Source organism: Hylobates moloch, unplaced genomic scaffold (assembly GCF_009828535.3).
Source record: "Hylobates moloch isolate HMO894 unplaced genomic scaffold, HMol_V3 SCAFFOLD_21, whole genome shotgun sequence".
Taxonomy (NCBI): Eukaryota; Metazoa; Chordata; class Mammalia; order Primates; family Hylobatidae; genus Hylobates; species Hylobates moloch.
This window is the reverse complement of record NW_026652296.1, coordinates 24,928,979-24,944,622: the sequence shown is the minus strand read 5'-3', so window position 1 is coordinate 24,944,622 and position 15,644 is coordinate 24,928,979. Positions and strand designations below refer to the sequence as shown.

The following is a 15,644-nucleotide window of genomic DNA, read 5'->3' as shown; positions in this document are numbered from 1 at the left end:
GGTATATTTAAATACTAAAAGTTAGAAAGAATGCGATTACAAGTGGGGCGTGGTGGCTCATGCCTGTAATCTCAGCACTTTGGGAGGCTGACGCAGGAGGATACTTGAGCCCAGGTGTTCAAGACCAGCCTGGGCAACATAGTGAGACTCCACCTCTACAAAAAAATAACAATAAATTAGCTGGGCATGGTGGTATGAGACTGTAGTCCCAGCTACTCTGGTGGCTGAGGTGGGAGGATCACTTGAGGTCAGGAGTTCAAAGCTGTAGTGTGCCATGGTGGTGCCACTGCACTCCAGTCTGGGCAACAGACTGAGACCCTGTCTCAAAAAAAAAAAAAAAAAAAATGATTTCCGTGTAAAGAAAATTTCCTGCCTTAGTCCAAGGACCCTGTGTGAGAAAACTGTTGCTAGGGATAGTAAACCATTAAAGTGGTTTGAGGCCAGGCGCGGTGGCTCATGCCTGTAATGCCAGCGCTTTGGGAGGCCGAGGTGGGTGGATCACGAAGTCAGGAGATCGAGACCATCCTGGCTAACATGGTGAAACCCCGTCTCTACTAAAAATACAAAAAAATTAGCTGGGCGTGGTGGTGGGTGCCTGTGGTTCCAGCTACTTGGGAGGCTGAGGCAGGAGAATGGCATGAACCCAGGAGGCGGAGCTTGCAGTGAGCCGAGATCGTGCCACTGCATTCCATCCTGGGCGATAGAACAAGATTCCATCTCAAAAAAAAAAAAGAAAAAAAAAAGAAAGTGGCTTGAATAGGAATGTGTTAGCACAGATTGTGTTATTTTAGAGAGGTTTACTAGTTTCTCAGGTAGGCTGAATGAATGAGAGGGTAAGAGATATGTAATTGCCATATTGATGTCCTTCTCCCCATTTTACAGAAAGGAGTGGATTTAGGGAATCTTCTCTTGTCTCCTACAATTGTGCTATTTCATTTGTCAGATCAGACAATTAGCCAGTCTGCTGTCAAGATGTCTTGTATTTATAGCAGCTGTCAGTTGGATTGGAGTAGGAAGACTAGTTTCAGGGCTGTTTATGTCTTTTGTTAATATTTTTGAGCAATTAAAGTATGTATAGTAGCAATTAGGAATTATGGAAAACATACGCTTCCAGTCCTCTGTGAGGAATACACACATGAAGTGATGGGGGCCTGAACTTGAGGAATGAAATTGGAATAGGTTGCTGGAGTCTGAGAATGTTGGAATTAAAAAACTGACAGAATGCATGACCTTTGGGAAGAGTAAGAAGAGTGGAATTCATTTGCTAAACATTTATTGAGTACCTAGTATGTGCAAAGTACTGCGATAAGTTAACGCCAAGCAAACTACCTTAGAGAGTGCTAGTGTAGGGTTGAAAAGTACACAGTATACAGACACAAGAAAGCAGGCCTGTTCATTTAGGTAGGTAGCATGTGTTTATTAGCACAGCACTGTACTAGGTGCTGGATATAAGAAAGGAAGGAAATGGTACAAACCAGATTGCAGGGAGAAAATACAGATAGAATGTAATCTTTTTCAGTCTAGAATAGCTATTTGATTAATACAAGTGTTCTCAGAGAAAAACTGCCTACAATATTTTTCTTTATTTTTAACCGTTTATTTTTTGGAATGAGCAATACCTTTATACAGTTGAAATAAAAAAATATTATAAGGTATACTGCAAAACGTCTCCCTCCTATTTTTGCCCCTCCCCGCCTCTTATCCAGATATCTCTCTTGTGTCAGGAATAAATCCTGGAAACAGAAACCAGCCTGAATATTTTAACCACAGAAGGATTTAACGTAGGGAACTGGGTACTTTTAAAGTTGTTGGAAGGGCTGGAAGAGTGGGACTCAAGGAGGCTGCCCTTAGGGTATCATCTTGAAAGGCCCACAATTGTAGCTGTGATCTGGAGGTCAGGAAGTCACTACTGGCACTGCCATCTGCACCACTGCTGCTTGACATGCATGAAGCTGATGATTAGACAATAGGCTCTGGCTATTGCAGACCAGCAGCAGCAGCAGCAGCAGCAGCAACAACAACAACATCTGGGAGCTTGTGAGAACTCTTAGGCCCCAGCGTGGCATACTGAATCAGAATCTTGATTTCAATAGGATACCCTGATGATTTACATGTATGTGGAAGCTTGATAGGTCTGGTACTGGACCTGGCCACTAACCCAAGGGTCTTTATGACCTTGGCCACCAATTGTAAGGAAGTCAGGGAAATGTAGTTGTTGATTTTCCTAACTCTCAGTCTAGAAAGAAGGTTGAATGGAGGTTGAAAGAAACCACCTACTGAACTGACCACACTTTTCCACAAGTAACCTTTGTTGTTTCTTGGGCATCCTTGCAGATACTTTATGCATATATAAGCATATGTGAATACATATCCTTTTTTCTCCTCTTTAAAAAATTAGTCAAGTGTGGTAGCTCATGCGTGTAATTCCAGCATTTGGGGAGGCTGAGGTGGGCAGATAGCTTGAGACCAGGAGTTTGAGACCAGCCTGGGCAACATAACAGAACTCCATCTCTACAAAAAATACAAAAATTAGCCCTGTATGGTGGTGTATGCCTGTAGTCTCAACTACTTGGGAAGCTGAGGCTGGAGGGACACTTGAGCTGGGGAGAGGAAGGTTGCAGTGAGCCGAGATCACGCCACTGCACTTCAGCCTGGGTGACAGAGACCCTGTCTCAATCAATCAATCAATCAAATAAAACAAAACAATAGCTTAGCATATACAGTGTTCTGAATCATATAACTGTGTATCTTAGAAGAGCTTTCCATATCTTGACAGATAAAATCATCTTGTTCTTTTTAATAACCGCGTAGTATAAGGCCGGGCACGGTGGCTCATGCCTGTAATGCTAGCACTTTAGGAGGCTGAGGCGGGCAGATCATGAGGTCAAGAGATCGAGACCATCCTGGCCAACATGTTGAAACCCCGTTTCTACTAAAATTACAAAAATTAGCTGGGCGTGGTGGCACGTGCCTATAGTCCCAGCTACTCGGGAAACTGAGGCAGGAGAATCGCTTGAACCAGGGAGGTGGAGGTTGCAGAGAGCTGAGATCGCGCCACTGCACTCCAGCATAGCGACAGAGTGAGACCCCGTCTCAAAAAAACAAACAACGACAAAAAAAGCTGCATAGTATTCCATTATATTGCTTATAAATGCTTAAAATTGAGACTGTCTGATACAGTCTGGGTTGCATGGTCATTCTGATTTATTGGCACATGTAAAATCTAATCTAGTTGTTAAATGTTTTCTTCCTGCCTCTTGTGTGCTCAGGTCTTTCGTGTGTGTCATCTTGTTTAATCCACACTACAACCCAATGTGCTTCTTCCACTTTACGTGAGGGAACTCAGGCTCTGAAAGTTTAATTTAATAGTTCATAAACTGGCCAGGCACAGTGGTTCACCCTTGTAATCTCAGCACTTTGGGAGGTTGAAGTGGGCAGATCAGCTAAGCTCAGGAGTTCGAGACCAGCCTGACCAACATGGCGAAACCCCATCTCTACTAAAAATACAAAAACTAGCCGGGCGTGGTGGCGGGCGCTGTAATCCCCGCTACTCAGGAGGCTGAGGCAGGGAGAATTGCTTGAACCCAGGAGGTTGCAGTGAGCCAAGATCACATCACTGCACTCCAGCCTGGGTGACAGAGCAAGACTCTGTCTCAAAAATAAAATAAAATAAAACAGTTCATAAACTAAGAAATATGCAGGTTAGGATTTGGACCTCAAGTCTGTTACCCTCCATAATTTGTGATTTGACCCAATTACACAGAGTCTCTAAACGGTAGGCCTGGTAACCTTCTCTTTTTGGGAAGAGGTTTGGAAATGTACCATTATGGATATTTGAATATTTGGGGTGGGTATTAAAGGAATGCCAATTTTTTTTTTTTTTCTGACTCAGGTATCCAGCTCACATAGAAGACATTGACTACGAGGAAGGAAAAGTACTCATCCATTTCAAGCGTTGGAACCATCGTTATGATGAGTGGTTCTGCTGGGACAGTCCTTATTTACGCCCTTTAGAGAAAATACAGCTGAGGAAAGAGGGCTTGCATGAAGAGGACGGATCTTCTGTGAGTAACAAATCTGGGAAGTTCTGTAGTACGCAAGGTCAGCCATTGGGCTGTTTGTGTTTCAATCTTTGATGTTAGTAGCAGCTGGAGACAAGTTCTTATTTAGGCCTATAGTTGTAACCCTGAGATCTCTATGACACCTGGGGCTCTTGAAGAATCCTAATTTTGTTTGTTTGTTTGTTTTCTGATACGGAGTCTCGCTCCGTTGCCCAGGCTGGAGTGCAGTGGTGCGATCTCTGCTCACTGCAGCCTCCACCTCTCGGGTTCAAGGGATTCTCATGCCTCAGCCTCCCTAGTAGCTGGGATTACAGGTGCCCACCATGGCTAATTTTTATATTTTTAGTAGAGACGGGGTTTTGCCGTATTGGCCAGGCTGGTCTCAAACTCCTGACCGATTTTATAGCATTGTATCCCTAACTTCTAGAACACTGCCTGGCACATAGTAGATCTTCTGATCTTTTGTTAAGCTGTCTGATCTTTTGTTAAGTGATCATTCTGGCCAGGCACGGTGGCTCACACCTGTAATCCCAGCATTTTGGGAGGTGGAGGCCGGCGAGTCACAAGATCAGGAGTTTGAGACCAGCCTGGCCAACATGGTGAAACCCCACCTCTACTAAAAATACAAAAAATTAGCTGGATGTAGTAGCAGGCGCCTGTAATACCAGCTACTTGGGAGGCTGAGGCAGGAGAATCGCTTGAACCCAGGAGGCGGAGGTTGCAGTGAGCCAAGATGATCATGCCACTGCACTCCAGCCTGGGTGACAGAGTGATATTCTGTCTCAAAAAAAAAGAAAAAAAAAAAGTGATCATTCCATGTAGAGCATTGTACTAGTCTCATATGCAAGGTCTTTTTCTTTTGAGACAGGGTCTTGCTCTGTTGCCCAGACTGGAATGCAGTGGTATGATCATGGCTCACTGCAGCCTCTATCTCCCAGGCTCAAGCCATCTTTCCACTTAAACTTCACAAGTAGCTGGGACCACGGGCCCACCACACCCGGCTAATTTTTAAATTTTTTTATAGAGACAGTGTCTTGCATTGTTGCCCAGGGTGGTCTTGAACTCTGGGCTCAAGTGATCCTCCCGCCTTGGTCTCCCACAGTGCTAGGATTATAGGTGTAAGCTCGTCCTGCAAAGTCTTTTATAAGCCCTGAAGGAACGTGGAATTGATTGGATTGTATTCCATTTTTCTAAATTTTATCTCTATGCCTGGAGCTTTTACTGACTTCAAAATGCAGTATGAAGTATTAGTTTTAAGGTTTTTTTGATTTGTTTTGTTTTAAGCAATGAAAGCACAGATGTACTGAAATGAAAGTACACTCCACAGAGTGGGAGCAGGCTCAAGCAAGTAGCTCAAGAGCTGTTTTTTTTTTTTGTTTATTTGTTTTTGAGATGGGGTCTTGCTCTGTCGCTCAGGCTGGAGTGCAGTGGCTCGATCTCGGCTCACTGCAACCTCCAGCTCCTGGGTTCAAGTGATTCCCCTGCCTCATCCTCCCGAGTAGCTGGGACTACAGGTGCGTGCCACCACACCTGGCTAATTTTTTGTATTTTTAGTACAGACGGGGTTTCACTGTGTTAGCCACGATGGTCTCGATCTCCTGACCTCATGATCCGCCCGCCTTGGCCTCCCAAAGTCCTGGCATTACAGGTGTGAGCCACCGCGCCCAGCCTGTTTTTTTGTTTTTTGTTTTTTTTTGGATAATGTTGTCCAGCTTTATTTTTGCTTTCTTGCCAAAGAAGATTTGTCAAGCTCCTCACTCTGTCATTATAAAATTCCCACCCCAAGAATCTCCCATTTTTCTTCACCATCGCTGCACACACACACACACACACACACACACATACACACACACTGGCTGAAACAGTAAAATACAAAGTTCATCCTAAGAAGAACATAGCAAGTCCGAAGAGGGTTATCAACTTTAGAAAAGAAGCAAATAAATCATAAAATAATGATATTTTAAGATTACAGATTAAGCCCTAATTTAGAATATTTTTAGAAATTTTATCATATTAAAACAAGGGTAAAGGCACTATAGACTATCTTGTTTTTTAACTAACTTTATTTAAATTAACTACACCCATTTTAAGTGTATGATTTCATAAGTTTTGTGTAATAAGCTTAAGTTTAATAAGCATTTAAATTTGTGATATAAAAATCACCCATTTTAACTGTATAGTTTAATAAGTTTTGCAAATTTATATTGTCAGATAGCCACTGCCATATGATACACAATATTTTCATTATGACAAAAAGAAGCTCTCCCTCAAATTGCTTTTCATTCAGTGTTCACCAGCCAGTCCTGGACCAGTTCTGGACCCTGGCAACCACTGATCTGTTTTCTGCTTATAGTCCTATTTTTGTTTGGTTTTTCATTTGAAATAAAATCATACTATATGTAACATTTTGGGTCTGACTTACTTCAGTTAGCATATCTTTTGAAGCTCCATTTATGGTGTTTTTTCTGTTCCTGTAATAACAGTTTATTTTATTTTTTTAAATTTTATTTATTTATTTATTTATTTTTTATTATACTTTAAGTTCTAGGGTACATGTGCACAATGTGCAGGTTTGTTACATATGTATACATGTGCCATGTTGGTGTGCTGCACCCATTAACTCGTCTTTTTTTGTTTTTTTTTTTAAAGAGATGTTTTCTTGCTCTGTTGCCCAGTCTGGAGTGCAGTGGTGCAGTCTTGGCTCAATGTAGCCTTGACCTCTTGGGCTCAAGCAATCCTCCTTCCTCAGCCTCCTGAGTACCTGGGACTATAGGCATGTACCACTATGCCTGACTAATTAAAATTTTTTTTTTGTAGAGACAAGGTCTTATTATGTTGCCCAGGCTGGTCTTGAACTCCTGGCCTTAAGGGACCTTTCTGTCAAAGAAGGAAGATCCTTTGTACCTCCCAAAGTCCTGGGATTATAGGCGTGTGCCCTCGTGCCTGGCTAGTTTTAAGGTTTTTAAACAGCCATTGGGACATCTATAATGGTCCTGCTGCTTTTGGATCTGACTCAGCCCTGCCTTCTATTTTCTTTTTCTTTTTTTTTTTTTTTTGAGACAGTCTTACTGTACTGTCGAGGCTGGAGTGCAGTGGCATGATCTTGGCTCACTGCAACCTGTCTTCCGGGTTCAAGTGATTCTCGAGTCTTAGCCTTCTGAGTAGCTGGGACTACAGGTGCATCCAACCACACCTGGCTAATTTTTGTATTTTTAGTAGAGGTGGGAGTTCATCATGTTGGCCAGACTCCTGACCTCAGGTGATCCACCTGCCCCAGCCTCCCAAAGTGCTGGGATTACAGGCACGAGCCACTGTGTCCGGCTTATTTTCTATTTTAACCCTATTAGGAAACTTGAACTCTTCCTGGCCTTTTTTTTCTTTTTCCCAATTAAGGATTATTCAGTATTGTTCCATTTGACTTTTCAATGTTCATTCTACAAATTTTTTTTTTTTTTTTTGAGACGGAGTCTTACTTTATCACCCAGCCTGGGGTGCAATGGCGCAATATCGGCTCACTGCAACCTCCACCTCCGAGTTCAAGTGATTCTCCTGCCTCAGCCTTCTGAGAAGCTGGGATTACAGGTGGCCACCACCGCACTGGCTAATTTTTGTATTTTTAGTAGAGACAGGGTTTCACCATGTTGGCCAGGCTGATCTCAGGTGATCTGCCCACCTTGACTTCCCAGAGTGCTGGGATTACAAGTGTGAGCCACTGCGCCTGGCCCATTATTTATCAGTGCAAACTGTGTGCTGGGAAAAGAGTATAACATATTAAAGGTGAATGATTGCTTTCCCTGGCAAAAGACACTTTAGAAGTGTAGGTGGCATTAAATGCTGCTTCCCTGAGTATGAAGTAGCCTCATGTCTTCTAACTCCTATCCCTGATGTGTATCCTAGTAGTCCTGGCCTCTTAGACTCATTTTCAGAATGTATGCTGGTTAGGGTGGAATTATCATCAGTGCTGTTCTGTGCCTGCCTAGACCTCTTGGGCTTATTGAGGTCTTGTGTCGCAGCCCTTTTGTTTTGACTCCTGTCTTAGTCTTTTTTGTGTGGCTATAATAGAATACCTGAGACTAGGTAATTTATAAAGAAAAGAGGTTTGTTTAGCTCACAATTCTGCAGGCTGGGAAGTTCAAGTGCATGGTACTGGCTTCTGGCATCGGCTTTCATGCTGTGTCATACATGGTGGAAGGTCAAAGAGGGAGACAAGTGTGAAGAGAGGGACCAGACAGGGGGAGGAGCCTTGCTTTATAACAACTTGCTTTCTTGGGAATGAATCCATTCCCAGGAGAGCGAGAAGTCACTCCTGTGAGACAGCATTAATCTATTCATGAGGGATCTGCTACCATGACCCAAACACCTCTCATAGGCCCCATCTCCAACACTGCTGCACTGAAAACATTAACTTTTGGCGAGGACAAACGACACCGAAATTATAGCAACTCCTAGTGTTGAACAACAGAAATATCTTCCTCCATCCCAATAGCTACTTTCCCTTCACACTTTCTTATCAATCCCAGCCTCTTTTATGAGATCTGGTATGTCCTGTATGTCCTGTGAAATTAGGTTGGTAACAGGATCTTTTTTTTTTTTTTTTTTTTATGTTTTTTAGGAATTTCAAATAAATGAGCAGGTCCTTGCTTGCTGGTCTGATTGTCGTTTTTACCCGGCCAAAGTCACTGCTGTTAACAAGGATGGTAAGGCATTTGAGTTGTAGTTGTTTTTACTCATGACTTAGGTGGGGGGTGGGGGATGTTTGTAATATCAGAGCTTGATAGTATATTTTCAGTATTTGTTGCCTAGGTATCCGCTTTATTCAAGTTAATCACTATGTCAGGAGTTTGGAAGAAATTATAAGTAAAGAAAACTGGACAAAAAAGGTAGTTTGACTTTTTACCCCCTAAATTTCAGTCATTGTTTTCTAAAACAGTCACAGTTCGTCTGTCACTCTGCCTGGAAGTGTGCAAGTACTTGCTGTCTAGGAGTTCCTAATTTAATTGATGAGATAGCCCTGAATATTTGTGAATAGCTTAGAAATTAAATGAACACTAACAAACTTTAAAAAATGTGCTTTCTGGATGCAAGGTGACTGAGGGTGGTCTGTAACATTGGAGTTGCTAGTGGAAACTGGGACGCCGGAATTTAGAGCACTGAGTTGGGTTTCATTTGCCAGAGTTGAACATGTGAAGAGACAGGCTGGGGAACTTGACTAACAGAGGCTCAATTTTGCTAGTAAAAGGGCAGACAAAGAGTTATGAGGATAATATGTATGGTCAGGATCCTGGCACCTGGAGAATAGAGTCTGGGTCCTAGTGATACCACTGTAAGCACATTCCACTAGGGTGTGTGTGGTCTCCATGATCTCTGAAGTGAGTGTTTAGGGAAGTCAGGCCTCTTGATGCCACTGTAGGGTTGACTATTAGGCCAGACTGACTTTTCATTTGATGAAGTTATTCAGATATTTATTAATACTCTGCTAACTGCTGGGCCTCAGGCTGACCAAGTTTTGTCTGAGAATGATTTTTCTTTTCTTGTTCTTTTTTGAGACAGAGTCTTGCTCTGTTGCCCAGGCTGGAGTGCAGTGGTGCCAGCTCAGCTCACTGCAACCTCCATCTCCTGGGTTTAAGCGATTCTCCTGCCTCAGCCTCTTGAGTAGCTGGGATTACCATCGTGCACCACGGTCAGCTAAATTTTGTGTTTTTAGTAGAGACCGGGTTTTGCTATGTTGGCCAGGCTGGTCTCATGTGATCCGCCCACCTCGGCCTCCCAAAGTGTTGGGTTTATAGGCGTGAGCCATTATGCCCAGCCGTAACTTTTTAGAAAAGTATTTTTCAGGCCAAACACGATGGTTCTTGCCTGTAATCCCAGCAGTTTGGGAGGCTCTGGTGGGAGGATCACTTGAGGCCAGGAATTTGAGACCAGCCTGGGCAACATAGTGAGACCTCATCTCACTATGAGAAAAAAATTAGATGAGTGTGGTGACATGTTCCTGTAGTCCTAGCTACTCGCATGGCTGAGGTGGGAAGATCCCTTGAGCCCAGGAGTTTGAGGCTGCAGCAAGCTATGATAGTGTCATTGTACTCCAGCCTGGGCAGCAGAATGAGACTCTGTCTCTTTAAAAAAAAAAAAAAAAAAAAAAAGTCTTTTCAGTTGTGCTTCCTCCATAAGCTAAAATTATAGGAGGGAGAGTCTCGAGGCTATGGTAGTTCCTAAAATGGTCGTTTGCAACGCTAATATATTGTTTCTGAAGCTCCATATTCTGTCCAGTGAAACTTAGTTAATTGAAGGACATGAAAATGAATGCAAATTTCTGCCAAAACCTGTTGTCCTGAGGTTCTTGGGTATGAAGTCCTGTATTACGCTGACACACTGACTGGTTTTTGGGACTAACTGGGAGAGAGAGGAGAGGATATGGGAGAGGGGCAATCCTGAAACAGAAAGTTAGTGGGACAGGCTGGGTAGTACTATTGGCCACCCAGATTGTGAAGGAAAGCCAGCCTTTGTAGGAGCTCAGATCTATGTCTGATTTGGAGATGAAGATAATTAATGCCTCTAAGAGGGGTGGGAAAGTGTCTTGGTGGAGGCAATGAAGGCTTAGTAATCTACTGTTTAGATCTAATACCTGCAGAGCCCAGAGCTTGGCATCATGAAGTAAAACAAAAGAAGACCTGCTTCAAGGTAGAATGAAGTAGGTGCTGAAATAGAGCTACCAGGAGGAGGCAGGGCAGGATGCTGCAGTTTAATCATGGTAGACACCTGTCTCTATAAGGTTTTGTGTTTGTGTGTGGGATGGGTCAGAAACTCTTTGAAATAATGATTTCAAAAATGATTAGGTTTGGATTAGAGCTGATGGTCAGTTTCTGCTTCATCACGATTCACTGTGGGATTACTTGTGGGATTGGGAGCGACAATGCTAGTCTCTCTTTTCACTCTTTCCTTGGTATTTTCTGCCGTGCCTCAGGTTCATCCATAGCAGTGGCCACCAGCTTAATGGCCTTGCGAGGAGCGGCTCTGCCGGCAAGGCAGCCCCTTTATTTCCTGTAAATGTCACTATGTCTTGTTGGTGCTGCCAGGAGGAGGCAGGGGATATAGTGAAGTCACGCCTTGTAGATTTATCTTTAGCAGGCTTGATCTGATTTTCTTGCCACTCTTAATCTCCTTGGGTGTTTTGCTAAGGCTGAGTGTTGAGCAGGCTGGTTTGTGGGGACTCTAGCCAGAGTGTGGAAGTGGCAGATGCTGGCACTGAGGAGTCTGGCATGATTGAATCAGAACTAAATAACAACTTTAGTTTCTTAAGGGCGTCTCTTAGCACTTGGAAAATAGGGCATATAATGCCATATTATTTAGCTTTTTTCATCTGGAATGGTTCTTCAGCAGTGGAGAATAAGCATTATTTAGTGTGAAGGCAGTGGCAGTTGGTAGCCTTGTTAGACTGTCAGTCTGTGTTGTTATAAAAGACAGTAAAAGATGGGTTTCTACTTTCAGGGAATCTTTGTTTGGAAGCCATCTCTGGTGAGCTGACCTCACCTTTGCTGGGGCTGCTTAGCTTCCCCCTCCCTTTTTTTTTTTTTTTTTTTTGTGACAGAATCTTGCTCTGTTGTCCAGGCTGGAGTGCAGTGGCACAATCTCTGCTCACTGCAACCTCCACCTCCTGGGTTCAAGCGATTCTCCTGCCTCAGCCTCCTGAGCAGCTGGGACTACAGGCACATGCCACACCACACCTGGCTAATTTATATATATATATTTTTTTAAGGTTTCAAATGTACTTTATTTCTTCATTAATGCCATATCCTAATGGGTACACAGTGCTTTAACTTGGCATCAATTATGAGCTGTTTTTTAAACAATTAATTATTACACCAGCTGGTATGATTACTGTTCTCTCCATTTTGGGGGGGTGACTCTGCCAACAGGGGACGGGTTCCATTCTATTCCAATTTGTGTTGTTATATATGTCCATATAGCAATACAGAAAGTGTCTCCACTAGCTAATAAGGTATTACCGTATTTGTTATGAAAATCAGGTGTACGTTTCTGGTGGCTCTGCCTTGCCATTGTTTGCTGAATGCTTCGAACTTGGAGATGACTTAGTTTGTTTTTGACCACGGGAAACATCGTGAAGGTGAAGACAGAAATGCAGCAATAAAGCTGCTGCTTTAATTTTTTCATTTGTAGTAGAGACAAAGTTTCACTGTATTGGCCAGGCTGGTCTGGAACTCCTGACCTCAAATGATCCACTCGCTTCAGCCTCCCAAATCTCCCCTTTTTTTCCACACAAGGAATAGCAGAGTCAGTTGTCTGTCAGGGCTTTTTGCCCCCAGTAGTGTACAACTCTGCTCTGTAAGTGATTTTCTTTAAGGAAACTACTGTGTAGATTAGCATTTATGACAAAATGGGGAATTGTTCCTTTCTGTTGATCTGTGGTTCTTTAGCTTGAATGAGCAGGTAAATCAGCTCCTTCTTCCTAAAAAATATGCATATTTTTGGGTCATGTCCCCTACCTACCCTGCCAGTTCAGTCTCTGGGGCAGTGACTGAGGTCTGCATTTATAACAGGAGATGTTATGGAAATGATCTTGTTTCTAGAGTCTCTGGCTGAAGCAGCTTTTATTTTTTGTTTTCTTCATGCTGTAACTGATTCTACATTTGAAATGTGGGGAGGCTGATACTATGTGAACAGCTTTGTAGAAAGAGAAAAGGAAGATTTAGGCCCACACATGCAGGTGCTAGCTTGGCTGTTTTCTTCTATTGGGGGAAGAGGGATTGTGCTTCCCCCTACCCCCCCCCCCTTTTTTTTTTTTTCTAGATAGCCTTTAAAGCTATCAATGTCTGGCCAGGCGCAGTGACTTATGCCTGTAATCCCAGCACTTTGGGGGGCCGGGGCGGCGGATTACCTGAGGTCAGAAGTTTGAGACCAGCCTGGCCAATATGGTGAAACCTAGTCTCTACTAAAAACACAAAAATTAACCGGGCGTGGTAGCACGTGCCTGTAGTCCCAGCTACTCGGGAGGCTGAGACAGGAGAATCGCTTGAACTCAGGAGGCAGAAGTTGCAGTGAGCTGAGATCGCGCCACACTGCGCTCTAGCCTGGGCGACAGAGCGAGACTCCGTCTCCAAAAAAAAGAAAAAAAGATGTCAATGTGCTGTGCTTCCCTTTTAGGGGGACTTGGTGGTATTGATCCCTTGGTCTGTGACAGGCCCTGTGCTAGGTTATTTCCATATCTTATCGTATTTAGTCTTTACACAAACATGGAAAGGTTATTGCCCCCATTCTTATTTTGCAGATGAGGAACTAAACTCACAGGGGGAAACTGCTTGAGGTTATAAAGCGCTTGGATGGTAGAGCTGAGATCTGCATGGAGGTCTGTGGTTCTACAGAGTCCCTAAACTGTCGTTCCCACAGTACTAGCTGCCTCTTTGGAGCAGGGGTTTCCTAAGAGGGCAGGTGTTGTCAATTAGGTCCAGGTGTTCACTGATAGAATGCGAGAGTGTATGTAGTGGTCTGCACTTTCTGGAGCCGGTGTTGTCTTGAGAACCATGGTTGGGAGACAGGGTCTGGTCCCAGTTCCTGCTCAGTGATTATGGGCAGTTCGCTGCCTTTGCTCTGGACTCTTTTGAGCAGTTAGAAGTCAAAGAGGGAGTGGGAATAGATGAGTGTTGTATTGGCCACAGAACCTAAACCCAAAATGTAAAATTGCTAAGAAGAAAATACTTAGAGGGAGGGGAAGGCGTGCCCGCAAACATATGCACATCCCCACCCCTCAATCTGTGAAAGCCTAAGGACTTCAAGAAAGCTTTTTTTTTTTTTTTTGAGATGGAGTCTCCCACTGTCACCCAGGCTGGAGTGCAGTGGCTTGATCTCAGCTCACTGCAACCTCCGCCTCCTGGGTTCAAGTGATTCTCCTGCCGCAGCCTCCCGTGTAGCTGGGATTACTGGTGTGTGCCACCACGCCTGGCTAGTTTTTGTATTTTTAGTAGAGATAGGGTTTCACCGTGTTGGTTAGGCTGGTCTTGAACTCCTGACCTCATGATCCACCTGCCTCGGCCTCCGAAAGTGTTGGAATTACAGGTGTGAGCCACCGTGCCCAACCTAATCTTTTTTTTTTTTTTTTTAAAAAGGGCCAGTCCAGACGCGGTGGCTGACGCCTGTAATCCCAGCTCTTTGGGAGGTCAAGGCAGGTGGATCACCTGAGATCAGGAGTTCAAGACCAGCCTGTCCAACACGGTGAAACCCATCTCTACTAAAAATACAAAAAGTAGCCAGGTGTGGTGGCGTGCACCTGTAATCCCAGCTACTCGGGAGGCTGAGGCAGGAGAATCACTTGAACCCAGGAGGCGGAGGTTGCAGTGAGCCAAGATCGAGCCACTGCACTCCAGCCTGGGCAACAGAGCAAGACTCATCTCAAAAAAAAAAAAGAAAGAAAAAAAAAAGAAAGAAAAAGAAAAGACTAGTTGAAAGCAGTTGTGAGAGGAAAGGAAAGAGTAGAACAAGAAGTTCGATCTGTAACTAACTGTGAACAATCAACTGAGATAACTCACTACTTTCAGACCAGCCTGAGAAAACGTGTTTGAAAACCCTCCGTTTTCCATCTGTGGCATTCTGGAATAATCTGACTTCCGAAGAGTGAATGAGATAGAAAAGAAGCCCTGGACGCTGGGCAGGATAGCTCACATCTATAATTCCAGTGCTTTTGGAAGTCGAGGAGGCAGGATTCTTTGAGGCTGGGAGTTTGAGACCAGCCTGGGTAACATAGACCCCCATGCCCTGCTATCTCTACAAAAAATTAAAAAACAAAAAATTGGCTGGACATGTTGATGCATGCCTGTAGTCCCAGCCACTTGTGAGGCAGAAACAGTAGGATTGCTTGAGCCCAGGAGTTTGAGGCTGCAGTGAGCTAGGTTCTTACCACTGCACTCCAGGATGGGTGACGAAGACCCTGTTTCTTTTTTTTTTTTTTTGAGACGGAGTCTTGCTCTGTTGCCCAGGCTGGAGTGCAGTGGCGCAATCTCATCTCACTACAACCTCTGCCTCCCAGGTTCAAGTGATTCTCCTGCCTCAGCCTCCCGAGTAGCTGGGATTACAAGCACCCACCATCATGCCCGGCTAATTTTTGTATTTTTGTAGAGACGGGGTTTCACCACGTTAGCCAGACTGGTCTTGAACTCCTGACCTCAAGTGATCCGCCCGCCTCGACCTCCCAAAGTGCTGGGATTACAGGCATGAGCCGCTATGCCTGGCCAATGAAGACCCTGTTTCTACGAAAAAAAGAGGCCCTGGAATATTAGCTGTGGTAGATTTCATGAGCAACAGAAATCTGTCCAATCCAAAATCACCGATGTATTATCCCTATGTCTTTGGTCCTAGAGAATGTGAGCTTGTTATGCATCGCTAGTTTTGTTCTTAGAACCCATTTAGTATTACTGACTGCTATAAGATTGTCTGCGATGCTGAGTCCTTAACCCTCAGAGGGGCAAGACCAGGAATCTTTGTTTCATCTTAAAGTCTAGGGACAAAAACTCCTTAAGGGAGTCTGAGGCAGGTAGCCCTTCTGTCACATTAGAGGAGATGGAACAGGATACACTT

The 15,644-nt window shown here is 43.9% G+C and overlaps 2 protein-coding genes across 2 annotated transcripts in view; one reads left to right on the top strand and one right to left on the bottom strand.

The window, feature by feature from the left end:
• The window catches only part of PHF20 (PHD finger protein 20), a 176,092-nt gene that overhangs the window by 63,819 nt on the left and 96,629 nt on the right, over positions 1 to 15,644 (top strand). Inside the window, exons 3-4 of the mRNA XM_058432861.1 lie at positions 3,893 to 4,064; positions 8,674 to 8,758. Coding sequence (XP_058288844.1) covers positions 3,893 to 4,064; positions 8,674 to 8,758 — 257 coding nt within the window. The remainder of the gene's footprint in view (positions 1 to 3,892; positions 4,065 to 8,673; positions 8,759 to 15,644) is intronic.
• Positions 11,822 to 12,270, bottom strand: LOC116460740 (cytochrome c oxidase subunit 7B, mitochondrial-like). The gene has a single exon (XM_032754000.2). The coding sequence runs from the start codon at positions 12,228 to 12,230 to the stop codon at positions 11,934 to 11,936; it is 297 nt and encodes a 98-aa protein (XP_032609891.1). The 5' UTR covers positions 12,231 to 12,270; the 3' UTR covers positions 11,822 to 11,933.